Genomic DNA, 14,989 nt, shown 5'->3' with positions numbered 1-14,989 from the left:
AGGACAAAACATATCCACTATGCTTATTTTATTCAAGAATACGAGAAAAGAAATCAATGATTTTTTAGGCAAACATTCCAAAGATCTTCTAAATAGGGCTGGTAATAAACACAATTTATCACAAATGCTACACAAAGCAACGCGTAATTAAATCTACCCATCTAACGGAAACTTTAGAAGAGCTCCAAAATTAGTAGTAAATATTCAATAATTTCCTGTTGAGTCCGTTAATAAAATCAAGGGGTCGGCCGAAACGACTAATAGCGAATTCGTTTATTATCGGGGTTGGAACCAGTTCCAACCCATGCGAACCCGAACTTTTTGTCAGTGCGAACCTCGACCCGTGCCAGGTTTTAAAAACAAACGATCAAACTGACGTTTGCTAGAAAACAAGCAGACCCAATCTTGATACCCGATCCAGGTTGGAACTGAATAATAAACGAATTCGCTATAAGTCAAACGATCTGGTCGACATTATGAAACAGATCGTTCGGGTGAACCATTTTTAGGTATAGATAGATTATGTGTTGAAGATATTATATCTGATTTGAATAAAGAGGGTTGCTAAAGCTCGTTGAAGTATCAGTCAGTAACTGTTGGTTATAGTGTATTCACCTTGTTTATTACTGCAGGAAGCCTAATTTACGTAAGTTCTTATTTACTCAAAAATTTCAATTAATCACTTTCAAGACTTTTAACACTAAAACACATTTTATACTTCCACAGGACTACTCATGGACAAGGTAGCGTACTAAAACGTTCAAGCATATTGCTGTAATTCCTTCGAAATAGATGGCAACAAAGGAGTGAGGATCTTTGCGGTATGTTCCTCAGAACAATATGTTTGAGTTACATTCGAAAGACATGCAATGGGTAACGGATAAAATGAAACTGTGTACATCTTGTCGGCTAAAGTTGTCACACAGTAACGAGCATGAGGATTTAGTGACCGCTCCTTCGTACAGTAGATACAGGTCAGCACGTTTCACCAATGTTCTCGCCAGCTGCAACAAGAGACGCTCCTGCATCGGTAGGATCCGGTCAACACGCTTCACCACTATTTTCACCACCTTCAACGGTACAACAACAAATTGATATCCTCTAAGGGATGGTCCATTAATTATGTCACGCAAATTTAGCCCATTTTCAAACCCCAACCCCCCTCCCCCCTTTGTCACATTTTTTGTATGGATCTTATTTTTTTTGTATGACTCGTCACAGTTTCCAAACCCCCCCCCCCTCCCCCCTAAAAGTGTGACATAATTAATGGACGATCCCTAATTTTTGCCAAAAAGAAGGTCATTTACCAAGCCACTCGTCGCGATATCTGAATCAAAAACAAATGTAATAGGAGCAGTATAAAAACCGATTTAATTTTAAAATCTTGTGTAGCCAAGAAAAGGATTTTAACATCAGAGCAGAATGGCACTTTTTTCCAACTTCTCGTGGAAAAGGTCCTTGTTATGGCAACAGCTGAACGTTAGGTAAACAGTTCGGTGATTTTTCACGGATTTCCTGTAATTTTTCAACGAATATCTGTAAATAATCACAGAAAATCTGTGAAAAATTACCCGCTAGTGTGTGCACCCTTAGATTATTTAACCGAAATCTGTGAAATTTTACCGAAATCTCAACAGCTGAACGTTCGGTAAACAGTTCGGGGATTTTTCACAGTTTTCCTATAATTTTTCAACGAATATCTTTGAAAAATCACAGAAAATCTGTGAAAAATCACCGAACTGTTTACCGAACGTTCAGCTGTTGACATTTCGGTTAAATTTCACAGATTTCGGTAAAATAATCTTAGTGTGTAGCTACACCGTAAAAACGAAAACTACATTACTGGTAGAATTACATAAGGCAAGTGCGCTTTAAGATGTATCGTCTTGAACGCTGTCCAGACTGGAGAGTTATAACATGTTATAACGGTTGTCAAATAATTGCAACACAGAAACCACCAGCAAGATAGCGCTATAACATGTTATAACTCTGTAGTCTGAACGTACTATTGGTCTCTTCCGCGCACTTATAGTACGTTCAGACTACAGAGTTATAACATGTTATAGCGCTTTCTTGATGGTGGTTTATGTGTTGCAATTATTTGACAACCGTTATAACATGTTATAACTGCTCAGTCTGGCCAGCGTTTTAAACGCTGTCCAGACTGAGAAGTTATAACATGTTATAACGGTTGTCAAATAATTGCAACACAGAAACCACCATCAAGATAGCGCTATGACATGTTATAACTCTGTAGTCTGAACAAGGCATTATTCGTTATGAGCGTTATGAGCCAAGAAATAAGGGTGCCATGCACCACGGATACGAATTTTGTTCATTTAAATCAAAAATATAAATGTTCATACTCTAAACATATGAATTATTCAAAGTAAATTGAAAGTATGTTTAAAATAAAAATATTTATGTTTGAATCAAATTCAAAAGCATGTTTATTTCAACAATATCGAAATATCAATTGTATTTGAAAGCACCTGTCACTGAAGTGTTTGTGGTTGACTGACAATAATCGGTTTCTGTACGCGGCAAATAAGAATGGAATCATTGGCGGCGATAAAGGCACAGAAGACCAAGTAGAAAACGGTAGTTCTTTCGCTGGTCATTTCGCAGGATCTGTTAGTGGCCCATGAGATCAAGAACTGGACGGAGCGACACTGGAGCTGGTGACCACAGAACATTGATCCCTGTATAATGAGAGAGAGAAGGATTAGTATTTTCCATTTAATTCCACTACTTTATTTGCTTATCCTTGACAGATACGCGTATTTCGTCTACAATGTGCAGACTTCTTCAGTGTCTTGTACTAATACTCGACTGAGTATTCAGTATTAGTACAAGACACTGAAGAAGTCTGCACATTGTAGACGAAATACGCGTATCTGTCAAGGATAAGCAAATAAAGTAGTGGAATTAAATGGAAAATACTAATCCTTCTCTCTCTCATTATACAGGTATTCCACTAAGACGCCCACATTCATCAGGATTGATCCCTGCATACGGATGTGATTGCATCCGGATCATGTGACGGTGATAATGCAAATAAAAGCACACGATTGGTGATTTAACCTAATCGCGCACTTTTAGTTATTTCATCGCACATTCGAAATGGAAATTTGTGCTAAGCATTAAATATGTTTAAAATAAACTTCAAAATCATGTTTAAAATAAAAATATTTATTTTAGATTCCAAACATGTAAAAGCAAAAATATTAACGTTTATTTTCAACACGAATATTTTTAAAATAAACGTAGCATGACTTTTATTTTAAACATTGATGTCACATGACTTTAAACATAAAATACGTTTGAAATAAATCTAATTTATTTTTGTGGCCAGAACAAACTGAGTTTACGTTTATATTTACCTCAAATATTTTTATTTCGATAATATTTTTTTCTGCGTGACGGTAACCGCAAAATACCCAATAATGACTACAAAGTAAGCATTTTCGAGGGAAACTGGGACTACCCATTAAATAAGTAAAATTTTACCTATTACAGTAATAACAACTACAAAAACAAGTAGCAAGTATTCAATTTGAATAACAAATACTCATAGATGGGTAATATTTTTACTCATTTAATGGGTGGTCCCAGTCTCCCTCGAAAATGCTTACTTTGTAGTCATTATTGGGTATTTTACGGTTACCGTGTGGTGTTTGGCGAATAGATATCCGTAACGTTTAACGCACACGCACTAGCGGGTGCATTGCCGGGTAAAGTTGTTTATTATTTTCCTTCGACTAATCTAAAAATTGTTACTCATTGATGGGTATTCACCAACACCGTGAAGACACCAAAGCTTAAACTGAATGTTGAAAAAATAAATGCGGAATTGTATCGTGTTCCATTCTAATACCCCGTACAGACTATGGCTTATATCATGTAAGTAATATAGGCTGTCTTGTAATGAGCACTCATACATCTAGTTTTCACTGGAAATCATATGTATGAGTGCTCATTGCAAGACAGCCTATATTACTTACATGATATAAGCCATAGTCTGTACGGGGTATAACACTTTCACTATGTGACCGTGATATCGTTCCGAATGAGAAGTATTCACTGGTTAAAGGTTTGAACTTGAATAATGTTAAATTATGAATTATGATGGTTTCTAATAGCGAATTTGTTTATTATTCAGTTCCAACCTGGATCGGGTATCAAGATCGGGTCTGCTTGTTTTCTGACAAACGTCAGTTTGATCGTTTGTTTTTAAAACCTAACTCAGGTTGAGGTTCGCACTGACAAAAAGTTCGGTTTCGCACATACAAAATACTACATTTTTCACCTGCGTGAAAAACGCAATTGGCAAATATTTCGCTTCGCTTTGAACTGTAAACAGATACGATCCAGCGAAATCTTATTTTGTGGATCGTATCTTTTTCGCTTACGTTCATTTTTTTTCGGGCATGCAGCGCTAGCGAAAAGAGCAGCAGGTAAGCGAAAAGTTGACGTTTCGAGAAAGAGCGTATCTGTCAGATTTTCAGTTCACCGGAGGTGTAAACTGACCGATTTTGTTTCACACTGCGAAAAAAGGAAACTGGAAAATGTTCCACAAACGTTTTTTCATAACCTTTTTCGCTAGCGAAATTTCATGATTTTTCGCGTACTTCGATTTTCGTTTCGCTTCGATCTGTATACTAAGCTTATAGTACGTTCAGACTACAGAGTTATAACATGTTATAGCGCTATCTTGATGGTCGTTTCTGTGTTGCAATTATTTGACAACCGTTATAACATGTTATAACTCTCCAGTCTGGACAGCGTTTTAAACGCTGTCCAGACTGGAGAGTTATAACATGTTATAACGGTTGTCAAATAATTGCAACACAGAAACCACCATCAAGATAGGGCTATAACGTGTTATAACTCTGTAGTCTGAACGTACTATTAAGATGACCATCGACTTTCTTTTTCGATAATAACTTGAGCACATAACCGTGTACAGTTGTGTTTGTCGTATTAGATGCTACACTCAAAGATACATTAAATCAAAAAATCTTAAAAAGTATGCAGATTCCCACTACCTTATTGAGTCCACTGAAAGTCTCTGTAATAAAGAAATCAATCAATCAATTATTGAGTCCGAGCCATGATTACTTCGGCAGTTGTAGTATAAAATTTTATTATTTCCAGTATAAAATTTTATTATTTTGGAATATTAATGTATAATCAAAACATATTAAACAAATTATTAAAATAAATAAAATCAAAAATAATTTAAATTTATTCAAAAAAGATAATTTTCAATCTAATCAACCATAATGGGTTTAATATCAGACGATTAGTTTTTAGAAAGAGAGTATTAATTTTTAATCATTCGATATGATTAAACTGAGTTTAATGTCAAATTGATTCAATTTCAAGTAAAATGGGAATAGTTTAATTTAACAGTTTAGATAAAAAACTTCTTTTATCGATCTGTGTGCTGAAAATATTTGGGAATGTGTATAAAGAGAAAGTTGACGAAGAGAATCTGCCAATGTTACTTAGGACTTAATGCAATATTCAGCTTGCAATTTGTTTTGGCCTATTGCGCTACTTTTTAAAATTGTTAAAGACTAAGTAATTTACTATTCCTCTGGTGTGAAAGCTCCGGCGTGCTTTCATGATGCGACGCCCGGCTCGAAACCCGCCAAAACAAGTTAAGCACGCTTGCGAGTCGGTAAATAGCAAGGGGGAAGCCCACCCCAGGTAAATAGTCGTTTATTATAATTTGTTCAACCGTAAGCTCCGGAAGTGAGAAAATATTATTTAGAATCGGAAGACGTAATATCATTGAAGTTTGACTAAAAATGGGGCCACGCCGAACACGCGCAGGACCTGCTGCTAAAGCGCAAACACAGGTATATTTATTGAGATTTGTATGATAACATAGCCTGTTTATTAACGAACTGTAATTAGCCAGCTCGTGCCAGAAAGGATGCTAAGAAGCCGACGACACCGAAACCAAAACCTGAACAAGATCATGCGGTAACATCGGAAGACGAAAATGGGGCAACGATTTTCATCGAACACTGCACCTCCTGATCGGTATTCAAGCGCAAGGCGGCACAGATCCATAAGGAGTTGTGCGAACTTGCGCCGGAACAAGCGTTCGGTTTGCAGCTGAACGAAGGAGGTAAACCACGTCGTGGTGCATTCGAAATTTCCGTTCGTAAAACAAAGGATGCGAAGCAAGTCCAGGTGTGGTCCGGTTTTTCAAAGGGCCCTCCGCGGAAGGAGAAGTTCCCGGAAGCCAACGAAATTTTGGCTGATATTTTAACGGCCTTGAAATAGTTTCTTAAGGAATGAATGCCAGGTAAAATTGGATGCGAAACACTAGTATCCGTCGGCTCCGCATCTGTCGTATGAAAATGTTTGGGGAAACCCGAAAGGGACCTGAGCGTTGGAAGTTTGCTTATGTGAGCAATTGGTGGACTGGGTGTTTCGGATCCAAAATTATCAGCGTTTTTAATAATGGTACAAATAACTTTCAAATAAATTAATGTTACTTGCCTACCAGTTATGTTATTTCGATTAGGATAATCTACCGGAGAACGTAATCCTTTGGATAGTCCATTATCTTGGGGAAATTCTTCACCAGCTCTGTATCCATCTGGTCCAACCGCTCCGGTACTCGTCTGGGTTGACGAATTTGGTTGGTAACATTTTCCAGAATCTCCTCCGGGACGTTATCGTCTTTGAATAGGTGCAGTCTTTGCATAGTATGACGACGCTGAAGGTTGCCGTGCATGGATCGGTAGATGGCCTTTTTCATAATCTACTAAATCAGGGAAGACAATTATCTGCTTATCGAATTAAATATAAACCAGCCCTCTCCCCTTTAAAGTGTGGCGCTCATGACGACCATTATAAGTAAGAACTAGGGGTTGTTCATTAACTACGTAGACAGTTAAGGGAGAAGGGGGCAATTGTCCACGGCCAATACAAATTAAAAAAATTGTGTATGGACAATTGTCTACGCAGGGGGTCAAGAATAAAAAAAAAATTGTCTATGTAGTTAGCCCCCTATCGAAACGATGATGGTTTTCAAATTTCTTCACGATGAGGTAAGGAAAAGAATTTAAAAAAAATGCTTGTGTTATTGCGCCATTATAAGACCAGGGTATCCTTGGTAAAATTATACCTTCAGTAGTCTCAATGTATCAGGCTGTGCGGTAAGTGGCTTTACCGGCGGATTGAGGATTCGATCCATACTGTGCAAGTTTACGTAAAAACGGAAACTTCTCAACTGGTTTACTGTGTGTTGAATGAGTAAAGAATCTGTGCAACCGGCGGAGTAACTAACGTAATTTTAACTGCGGAAAAGACGTCCAGTTGCAGGGGATAATTTGAAGAAAAAAATAGGTCGCCATTATTGAATTGCCTCTAGCCTATTTTTTGTATGAACGAATGTACGCAAGGGGAAAGTAGTCTAAATTCTCTCTCGCTCGTCTCCGTAGTTTATGGACGGCCCAAGGGTACCATTTTCTACACGGAAAGTTCCGGTACCGATACATACCATAGTTGGATCCTTTTCATGTAGCTCCCACGCGAGTGTCCAGCTAGCGCCGCCAGCATATCCGGTGTGATGGAAGTATACTCGTTTCTTCCATTCATCTCCCGGCAGTGCAACTTCTCCCGTATTAATAACTACGACATGGTCACCGCAATCATCTGCAAGAGAAAGTTATGTGTTGGTTTCAATATTGGTGCAAGATTCTTGCGGAATTTAATAAATGTTGCATACTCATCGGATGATAGATGGGTTTATGGATGCCCATCAGGTGCTTTCGGATCAGTGAAGCCGACTCGAACGGATTTTGCCAGGTGCAGTCGTAGATATGCCAAGTTCGAGCAAATGTTGCCCATTGCTGGAATAATAATCATGTTTATGTAATCACGCTCAGAGTCCAGATAACATAAAATAAGGGAAGCTATTATTACCTGTACTCGTCTTGTTACAGACATTGTATTGAGAGCTTTCTATTTTCTGATGATATTTAAATTCAGTAGGTAAAATTTTAGTTGAAAATTGACTAAATTTTAATGTAATCTACACGTGAGAATCAAAACAAAACCCCACAACTTTTTGCATGCCGAGCTTGGAGATCAGTGACAGTTGATTACCTGGTCTTTTTCGTGTTGGTTCTAGTATTGGGCGATGATGTGTGTGGAAGAATATTTTTGGAGGAATTTTTCCAACCCAGAAACTTCCAGATAAAATCACACTGCAATTTATTTCAAGAAAGACTTTGCAGCGCTGCGATGGCGTCCTTATTATGAGCGAGATGCAAAGAATACAATCATCATATCCGTCAGACAAACTGGCTCTGTCAGCTGGTAAAATGGACTTTATCCATTTTTAAAAAGCTTTTCTGGCTTCACTGGTTTTACTTGGGCGTTTTGTTGTTTTGTTTGTTTCTCCCCGTTGCTCTTCCAAAACCAAAACCCTCCCACATGCCACCCAAGCAACGACGTGCATTTGAGTGAGATCAGCTAAAAACCGTGATGAGGCGGCAGTTCTCTGTTTTCAGTGGATACTATTGCTAGCTGTTTAATTTTCGTGAAAAGTACAATCAAATTCATACGCGTTTGTTAGATTTTATATTCTCGGTAGGTACGTATACTTTTGAAATTCATATTTCCAAGTGTATCATATTGTTCTATTAATGGAATCAAAAATGCTCAAGATTCATGTTTAGTGCAACACCCGGTAGACCTATATACTACACCCAACCATCCATAATATCTACGAGTCGAGAAGATCGTGAGGTCATCTTGTACAATTAATACCTTTTGCAGCACGCGTGTGAGCAATTGTTAGGTACCTATTGTTAAGATTTCTGAACACCTGCGTCATACTTTTGATATAAATCCTTTGTGTTATTGATTTCCCGATTGAAATGTGTGCTATAGTATGTCAACCACTTGACATAATAATTGCTTTATTCACTATAGGCTTCAATATCATGCATTTGTAATTACGATACAAGAAATAATATTATTTGAGCCGTACGGCAAGGAAAACTATAAGTATCAAGCGACAGTAGGTAATCTAATTTTTAAATTAGCCTTAGTCACGACTCGGTTACTAAGAGCACTTAAAAGCCCAGCTAGAATGCCTTAAACATCAATCATTCATTATTGGCTCATAGGTGCACTGTTATCAGTTTCAATTGTTCGTATATGTTATCTTGAATTCCGGTCCATGGAGAGAAAACTAGTTGTTTCGGGTGTTGTTCGTTATTATTCAGCAGCTTAATTCTTTGCATTCCTTTTCAGTCGTAGTGCAGCATAAAAATGCGTCTTAGTCCAATTGACCCCAGCTCGTATTCGAATGCACGTAAGATCTTTTGGAAAATAATTTCAAATCACTGCATAATAACCTACAATAACTATCAAACGTAGATGAAGTCATCATTCGCCATGTGGATCTCGATTGGACAGTCAACTTTGAAAAGTCTACGCTTTCCGGAGGCGCTTCCCTGTATTTCAAAACATTGAGAGATGATGTCGAAGAAATCGTAAAATTGGTTTAATTGGCAGTTGAAAAACTTTCATACTAACAGCACCTTCATTGCAGTTTCTGGATTCCAGTGATCTGGATATTGCATCCATGGCGATCAAAACGTCCGCCGGTGAGGTCCCGGTTACATGGGACATGGGAGCCCCGATTGAAAATATCGGCTCCAAGTTGACCGTTTACTTGCCTACGAAAACGTCCGGCGAATTTACGTTGGTTGTCGAGTATGAAACCAATCCGAAGGCGAGCGCCCTTCAATGGTTGACTGCCGAGCAGACCTGTGGAAAACAACATCCCTATCTGTTCAGCCAGTGTCAGGCCATTCACGCGCGGTCTCTCGTACCCTGCCAGGATACACCGGCTGTGAAGTTTACCTACAATGCTACGGTAAGATTTTTGAGCTTGGCACTAACGTCTCTAGTGAATATATATATTTTTTTATATAGCTTCGCCATCCTGCGGGTGTGACCGGATTGATGAGCGCTGTCAAAAAGAAGTCAGAGTCAGGTGTGTCGTATTTTGAGCAGAAAATTCCCATTCCAAGCTATCTGTTAGCCATCGTGGTAGGAGCTCTGGTGGAGAAATCCATCGGTCCGATGTTAGTACCAAAACTGTTCTGAAAGCTAAAAAGCACCGTGCTAATTTCCGCGTTTTTAATTTTTGTAGCTCCAGCGTCTGGGCGGAGAAAGAGCAAATCGACGAATCGGCGGAGGAGTTCTCGCAAACGGCAGATTTCATCGCCAAGGCGGAGGAAATCTGCGGACCATACGTGTGGGGTCGGTACGATTTGTTGGTGATGCCGCCGAGTTTCCCATTCGGTGGGATGGAAAATCCGTGTCTGACCTTTGTGACTCCTACCCTGCTGGCAGGCGACAAGTCACTGGCGACGGTCGTGGCACATGAAATCGCTCACAGTTGGACCGGAAATCTGGTGACCAATCGGAATTTCGAGCATTTCTGGCTCAACGAAGGGTTTACTGTTTTCGTGGAGGGAAAAATCGTTGGCCGACTGTTTGGTAACGCTTCACGGGACTTCCACGCTTTACACGGCTTGAGCGAACTGACGGACTGTGTAAGTACGGAACGGATAAAGTGTTTTTTATTTACTATGCTACTTCCACAATGCTTCTTTGATATTTCCTATTTACAAATTTGCTGAGAGCTCCCCAAAACTTAGCTGTAATAATGCCGAGTCTTGCCGACCTATTTGAGTTTGAAAAAGTGAGTTTGAGAAACTGTAGAAAAATCTCGTGACTGTGCCATGACTTCCAAGTCAGACATTTTTAAGGGCTTTCCGGATCCAGAGAGGGATCTACACACTTATTTTTTGTTGACATTTTGGTCTCGGAAAATGCTTTGCAGCAAAAAACGTCGTGAGTTCTCAGTAGAATTGTTTGCGAATCAAACAAACAATTGCCAAGATTCAGCAAAAAAAAACTAAGTGTGTAGGTCATTTTTAAAAGTTGAAATTTGGAGTTTGTGTAGCTTCTTTTAGAAATTACCTACCTACGTTTATTGAGCTTCTTCTATAGGCTCATGCATTAAGTACGTCACGTGAAATTCAGGAAAAATCAACCCCCTCTCCTATTTCTTAATGGAAGCTCCCAAAAGCAGATTTAACCAGGTTTACCCATCAGATGTTAAACCTGGTAAGCGTAAATCATAAACCAGGTTTACCTATATAGTTAAACCTGGTTTAAGGCTTAAGCCCAGGTGAAGAAATTTGCCCCAAGGGCTAATTTCGTCACCTGCGTTTAAGTGCTAAATCGGGTTTAATGATATGGGTAAAACTGGTTTAAGATTTAACCGCAGGTTGAGACATGAGCCCCATGAGAAGATGCTTCCTCAAAATCCACTGAGTCACTTGGACAATTTCAGAACATCTCCAGTTCTTTAGACATTTTCTGAAGATCCCGTAAAGAATTGTTTGTATCTGATTTCCTCAAACCTTCTGTGCTTGAATTAATCCGACATAATCCATGTTTTTAATAATTTCTAGACATCTAGAGTTTGTTAAACATCTCTGAAAGTTTCACAAATTTGGTGTGAAATGCTTATGCGAATCCATGTTGAATGGGTTCAATTCTCAAGAATAATACTAGCTTAATTTAATTTCGTAATTTCGACAATTGGTAATTACCTAAAGTGCTAGGAGTTTCTTATACTTTCTGATTTATAGCTGGATTTTTTTTTTAAATGTATTAGGTATATAACTTAAACCCACTAGAAACTGTTCTTCGAATTTCCACTAAGCGTTCTCCGAACTTCCCCTGGGAATTCTTCAAACATCTGATTTTAGTTCTCCAAACTTTCCCATGAAGTTCTACAAACATAACATTAAAGAGTCATCCAAACATCCCCTTGTAGTTCTCTGAGTTTTATCAGGAAATTCTCTAAATTCACGCTGCATTCTCCTGTAAGTTTTCTGAATTTCTCCTGGGAGTTCTCTAGATTACTCCTTCTTCGAACTTCTCTAAAAAAAATTCACGCATCTATTGCATACAAGCCTCTTGAACTGAATACACACACCTCTGTTCAGACTTCTTATTTGAAAATTCTCTATTCTACGAAAGAGCTGAACTTCTCTTATCATATCCCAAGTTTCGTTGAATTCTCAAGTTCAAATTTGTGTCAACTTTTAGCTGGATTTTACTCGAATTTAATAAGTAAGGGACTATCTGGCAACTCTAAACATCTTGTGGAGTTTCCAGCGTGCCTTTAATAAAGCTATTAACTACCGCGGGACGTTTCTTGATCTTTCCTTATTTTTTTTTAGATCAAGACCCAGCTGGCTGATACACCTGAGCTTACCAAACTGGTGGTAGACCTGTCCGAGTGCAGTCCGGATGATGCATTTTCAACCGTTCCTTACATCAAGGGCTCCACATTCCTTCGCTACCTGGAGGACCTCCTAGGAGGACCGGAAAAGTTTGAACCGTTCTTCCGTTCCTATTTGGATAAGTTCAAATATCAGTCCGTGTTGACAAACGATTTCAAGAAAGCCCTGTACGAATGGTTCCGCGAAGATCCCAAGAACGAGGTATTTTTGGAACGCATCGATTGGGATCGTTGGTTGTCGTGCGAAGGAATGCCACCGGTCATCCCGAAGTAAGTTCAACAGATAAACGGATCTTTGTTTTGTATCATAAATGCATTTAAAATTTTAGCTACGACCGTTCGCTTTTGGATGCCTGTCAGAACCATGCGAAACTGTGGGCTGAAAATGACCTCGAAACAATCAAATCGTCCCCAATCTTGTCGGAGTCGTTGACCAGTATTCAATTGATTGAATTCTTGGCCCAGCTGTTGGAGAAGAAAAAAATCCAAGATTTAACCGCGGAAAAGATTGCCCTATTGGACCGAACCTACCAGATCCACGCAACGAAGAATGCCGAAATCCGTTTTAGATTCGTTCGTCTGTACATTCGTGCCAAAATGATGGATAAAATGGATGAAATCCTAGCCTTTGCCAACAGCAACTTCCGTATGAAGTTTGTCCGACCTGTCTACAAGGAATTGGCGGGCTGGCCGGAAGCCAAACCAATCGCTATCGAAAACTATAATAAGATCAAAGACCAGATGATGACCGTTTGTGCCTATACGGTTTCGAAGGATTTGGGACTGGAATCTGGCAAATGATCGGTGTATGTTACGAAGAGAGTTCACTTTTTTGGCATTGATGATGATGGATGATGTTTTTTGATAACGTTTAATAAACTATCGATAACAAACAAGTACGAGCATATGCTAAACTAAAATTGACTTTCGCGAAAGATACGGGTTGGTTCGTTGTGTTGGCGATTGCCGTGGAATGTTCATCTGAATGTCATCAACACGCTCCTTCGAACGCCAGTTAAGAAAGAGTAGGGTCCCTCCTATTGCCATCAGAACAGCACCTATTATCGTTAACGGCTGAAAGAAAACCAACAACAATATAGATATCACATCCCGCAATACATATATCAATCAATACACGGGTTTTCTCACCTCCGGAACATACTCCAGGGTATATTTTTTGTTGGTACATTGAGTCATTGTGATGATGGAAACAATCAGCAGCAGCACAAATACGATATAGGCCAGCGTTATCTCTGCAATGTGCTGTACCTTGAGCGCCGTGGTTGATTTGATCAGGTCTAGCGCATACACTGTATACGATAGCATGGCTAGGACGGCACTCGCCGTTGTGGAGACAATGTATGTTACAGCCCTGCGGAAGTAAGTTATGAGAAATTGGTACTCCCTGCAAATGTTTTTTTTTGTTGAGTCTAATAGGATGCGAAAGATGCAGTTTCCTATAAGAGATCTTTTGTATTTTAATGGAACAAGAGAAATTTAAAATGAGCGTACATTCGAATATTTCAATCAATGTTGGAGAAATTCCATATGTTCTAAGGAAGATATAAAATCTCAGCAGCGAATTTATTATGCAAATCTGTAAAAATACAACACCAAGTAAATATTTTGGTTTTATCACGGTTTTGAAGAGGCATTGAAAATAGAATGATGGTTATTTAAGAAGATGGTTACATTCTATTCTCCCATAGGGGTCGAACAAACTGCGGTTTGGGCCACGACTTTATCCATGTTATGTCCGGCCTCATGTCCAATCACTGTCAGACGTCCATTTCTATCGAGTTGGGCTATCGATCAACAATGCGTATGCCTGTGGTGAAGATTTTCACGATATCGAGTTTGTTGTTTCGTCATGTACCTCATATCGTGCTATTCGACCAAAGCCTTTTAAAGAAAACACCGGTCAAGACTTTTAAAGCTAGTCTAAAAGTAGACACCTAAAACATATTTTTATGAGAAAATTTAGCACTGGAACTTTAAAAAGTTGATCTCAGTTATTATTCGACGAAGTATATTTTCAAATTCCGGCAAACCATATTCTCAAATTTCATTAAAGTTTTCTATAAGTTCTATAAGGTCACACATGCACACGTGAACACATAAAACAATACAACTTACCAGAAGTGTGACTCACTACAGTCTCCAGACGTGACAAAGATCAATCCTCCTATTATGATGCATAGCTGCAATGTTCGAAATCAGCAAGTATAAATTGAACTGCATTCTCCTAAAAACGCAAGGGATATGGCCATGTCTTACCAATGAGATTACTTTCAGAATTCCTGCTGATGATAGTATAAAACCCGCACCACTAGACATGCTCACAATAACAAGGAAGTTAATAAATGAACTAAATTTGTGATTGGTGCATTTTTCCTGTATACTGGTCTTTAGTGAACTAATAATGGCTTCCTTTACTTTCAATTCTCCCGGGCCACATAAGAGCGATTGCTGGTCATTTTTATATTCAATTAAATATTATTGAGATTTCTAGTACCGATAGCTTGTTTGATAGATAAGACTTCTCCGGACTGTTAGCACAAGGAAGTGTTTCCATTTCGATTTTTTTTTTCTGGATTCAATACAACAAGGCACGCTATGCGT

General features: G+C 38.8%; 3 protein-coding genes across 5 annotated transcripts; 1 reads left to right on the top strand and 2 right to left on the bottom strand.

The window, feature by feature from the left end:
* Positions 1-6,299: 6,299 nt before the first annotated feature.
* Positions 6,300-8,097, bottom strand: mRpL13 (mitochondrial ribosomal protein L13). The gene is made up of 4 exons (XM_065232363.1): positions 7,951-8,097; positions 7,754-7,877; positions 7,526-7,680; positions 6,300-6,784 (listed from the first exon to the last, which is right to left on the bottom strand). Exons 1-4 carry the CDS (start codon positions 7,972-7,974, stop codon positions 6,551-6,553), a joined length of 537 nt encoding a protein of 178 aa, XP_065088435.1. The 5' UTR covers positions 7,975-8,097; the 3' UTR covers positions 6,300-6,550.
* Positions 8,098-8,488: 391 nt separating this feature from the next.
* On the top strand, positions 8,489-13,259 carry LOC135709946 (leukotriene A-4 hydrolase). Of its 3 annotated transcripts, none has more exons than XM_065232394.1 (8): positions 8,489-8,619; positions 9,289-9,349; positions 9,415-9,530; positions 9,590-9,916; positions 9,976-10,127; positions 10,196-10,601; positions 12,306-12,637; positions 12,697-13,259. In XM_065232394.1, the coding sequence occupies exons 2-8, from the start codon at positions 9,307-9,309 to the stop codon at positions 13,166-13,168; spliced, it is 1,848 nt and encodes a 615-aa protein (XP_065088466.1). In that variant the 5' UTR covers positions 8,489-8,619; positions 9,289-9,306; the 3' UTR covers positions 13,169-13,259. The 3 variants fall into 3 exon arrangements, with proteins under 3 accessions (XP_065088466.1, XP_065088465.1, XP_065088464.1); XM_065232393.1 differs by having other exon boundaries at positions 8,489-8,623; XM_065232392.1 differs by lacking the exon at positions 8,489-8,619 and adding an exon at positions 8,797-8,815.
* Positions 13,220-14,909, bottom strand: LOC135709947 (uncharacterized). The gene is made up of 4 exons (XM_065232396.1): positions 14,645-14,909; positions 14,504-14,568; positions 13,517-13,739; positions 13,220-13,441 (listed from the first exon to the last, which is right to left on the bottom strand). Exons 1-4 carry the CDS (start codon positions 14,702-14,704, stop codon positions 13,277-13,279), a joined length of 513 nt encoding a protein of 170 aa, XP_065088468.1. The 5' UTR covers positions 14,705-14,909; the 3' UTR covers positions 13,220-13,276.
* Positions 14,910-14,989: the final 80 nt, after the last annotated feature.

This window comes from Ochlerotatus camptorhynchus, unplaced genomic scaffold (genome assembly GCF_037179485.1).
Source record: "Ochlerotatus camptorhynchus isolate MF236.1 unplaced genomic scaffold, CSIRO-AGI_Acam_v1.1 ptg000367l, whole genome shotgun sequence".
Classification (NCBI taxonomy): domain Eukaryota; kingdom Metazoa; phylum Arthropoda; class Insecta; order Diptera; family Culicidae; genus Ochlerotatus; species Ochlerotatus camptorhynchus.
This window is presented reverse-complemented; position numbering and strand designations above follow the sequence as displayed.

Excerpts from the sequence above, each read along its gene's own strand:
- mRpL13 (XM_065232363.1), bottom strand. The coding sequence starts at position 7,974 with ATGTCTGTAACAAGACGAGTACAG. Across the intron at positions 7,878-7,950 it reads CTGTAACAAGACGAGTACAG|CAATGGGCAACATTTGCTCG; the intron begins GTAATAATAGCT and ends TTATTATTCCAG. Across the intron at positions 7,681-7,753 it reads ACCCATCTATCATCCGATGA|ATGATTGCGGTGACCATGTC; the intron begins GTATGCAACATT and ends TTTCTCTTGCAG.
- LOC135709946 (XM_065232394.1), top strand. The coding sequence starts at position 9,307 with ATGCGTCTTAGTCCAATTGACCCCAGCTCGTATTCGAATGCAC. Across the intron at positions 9,350-9,414 it reads CAGCTCGTATTCGAATGCAC|ATGAAGTCATCATTCGCCAT; the intron begins GTAAGATCTTTT and ends TATCAAACGTAG. Across the intron at positions 10,128-10,195 it reads GAGAAATCCATCGGTCCGAT|CTCCAGCGTCTGGGCGGAGA; the intron begins GTTAGTACCAAA and ends TAATTTTTGTAG.
- LOC135709947 (XM_065232396.1), bottom strand. The coding sequence starts at position 14,704 with ATGTCTAGTGGTGCGGGTTTTATACTATCATCAGCAGGAATTCTGAAA. Across the intron at positions 14,569-14,644 it reads TTCTGAAAGTAATCTCATTG|CTATGCATCATAATAGGAGG; the intron begins GTAAGACATGGC and ends CGAACATTGCAG. Across the intron at positions 13,740-14,503 it reads TGTAGTGAGTCACACTTCTG|GGCTGTAACATACATTGTCT; the intron begins GTAAGTTGTATT and ends TTACTTCCGCAG.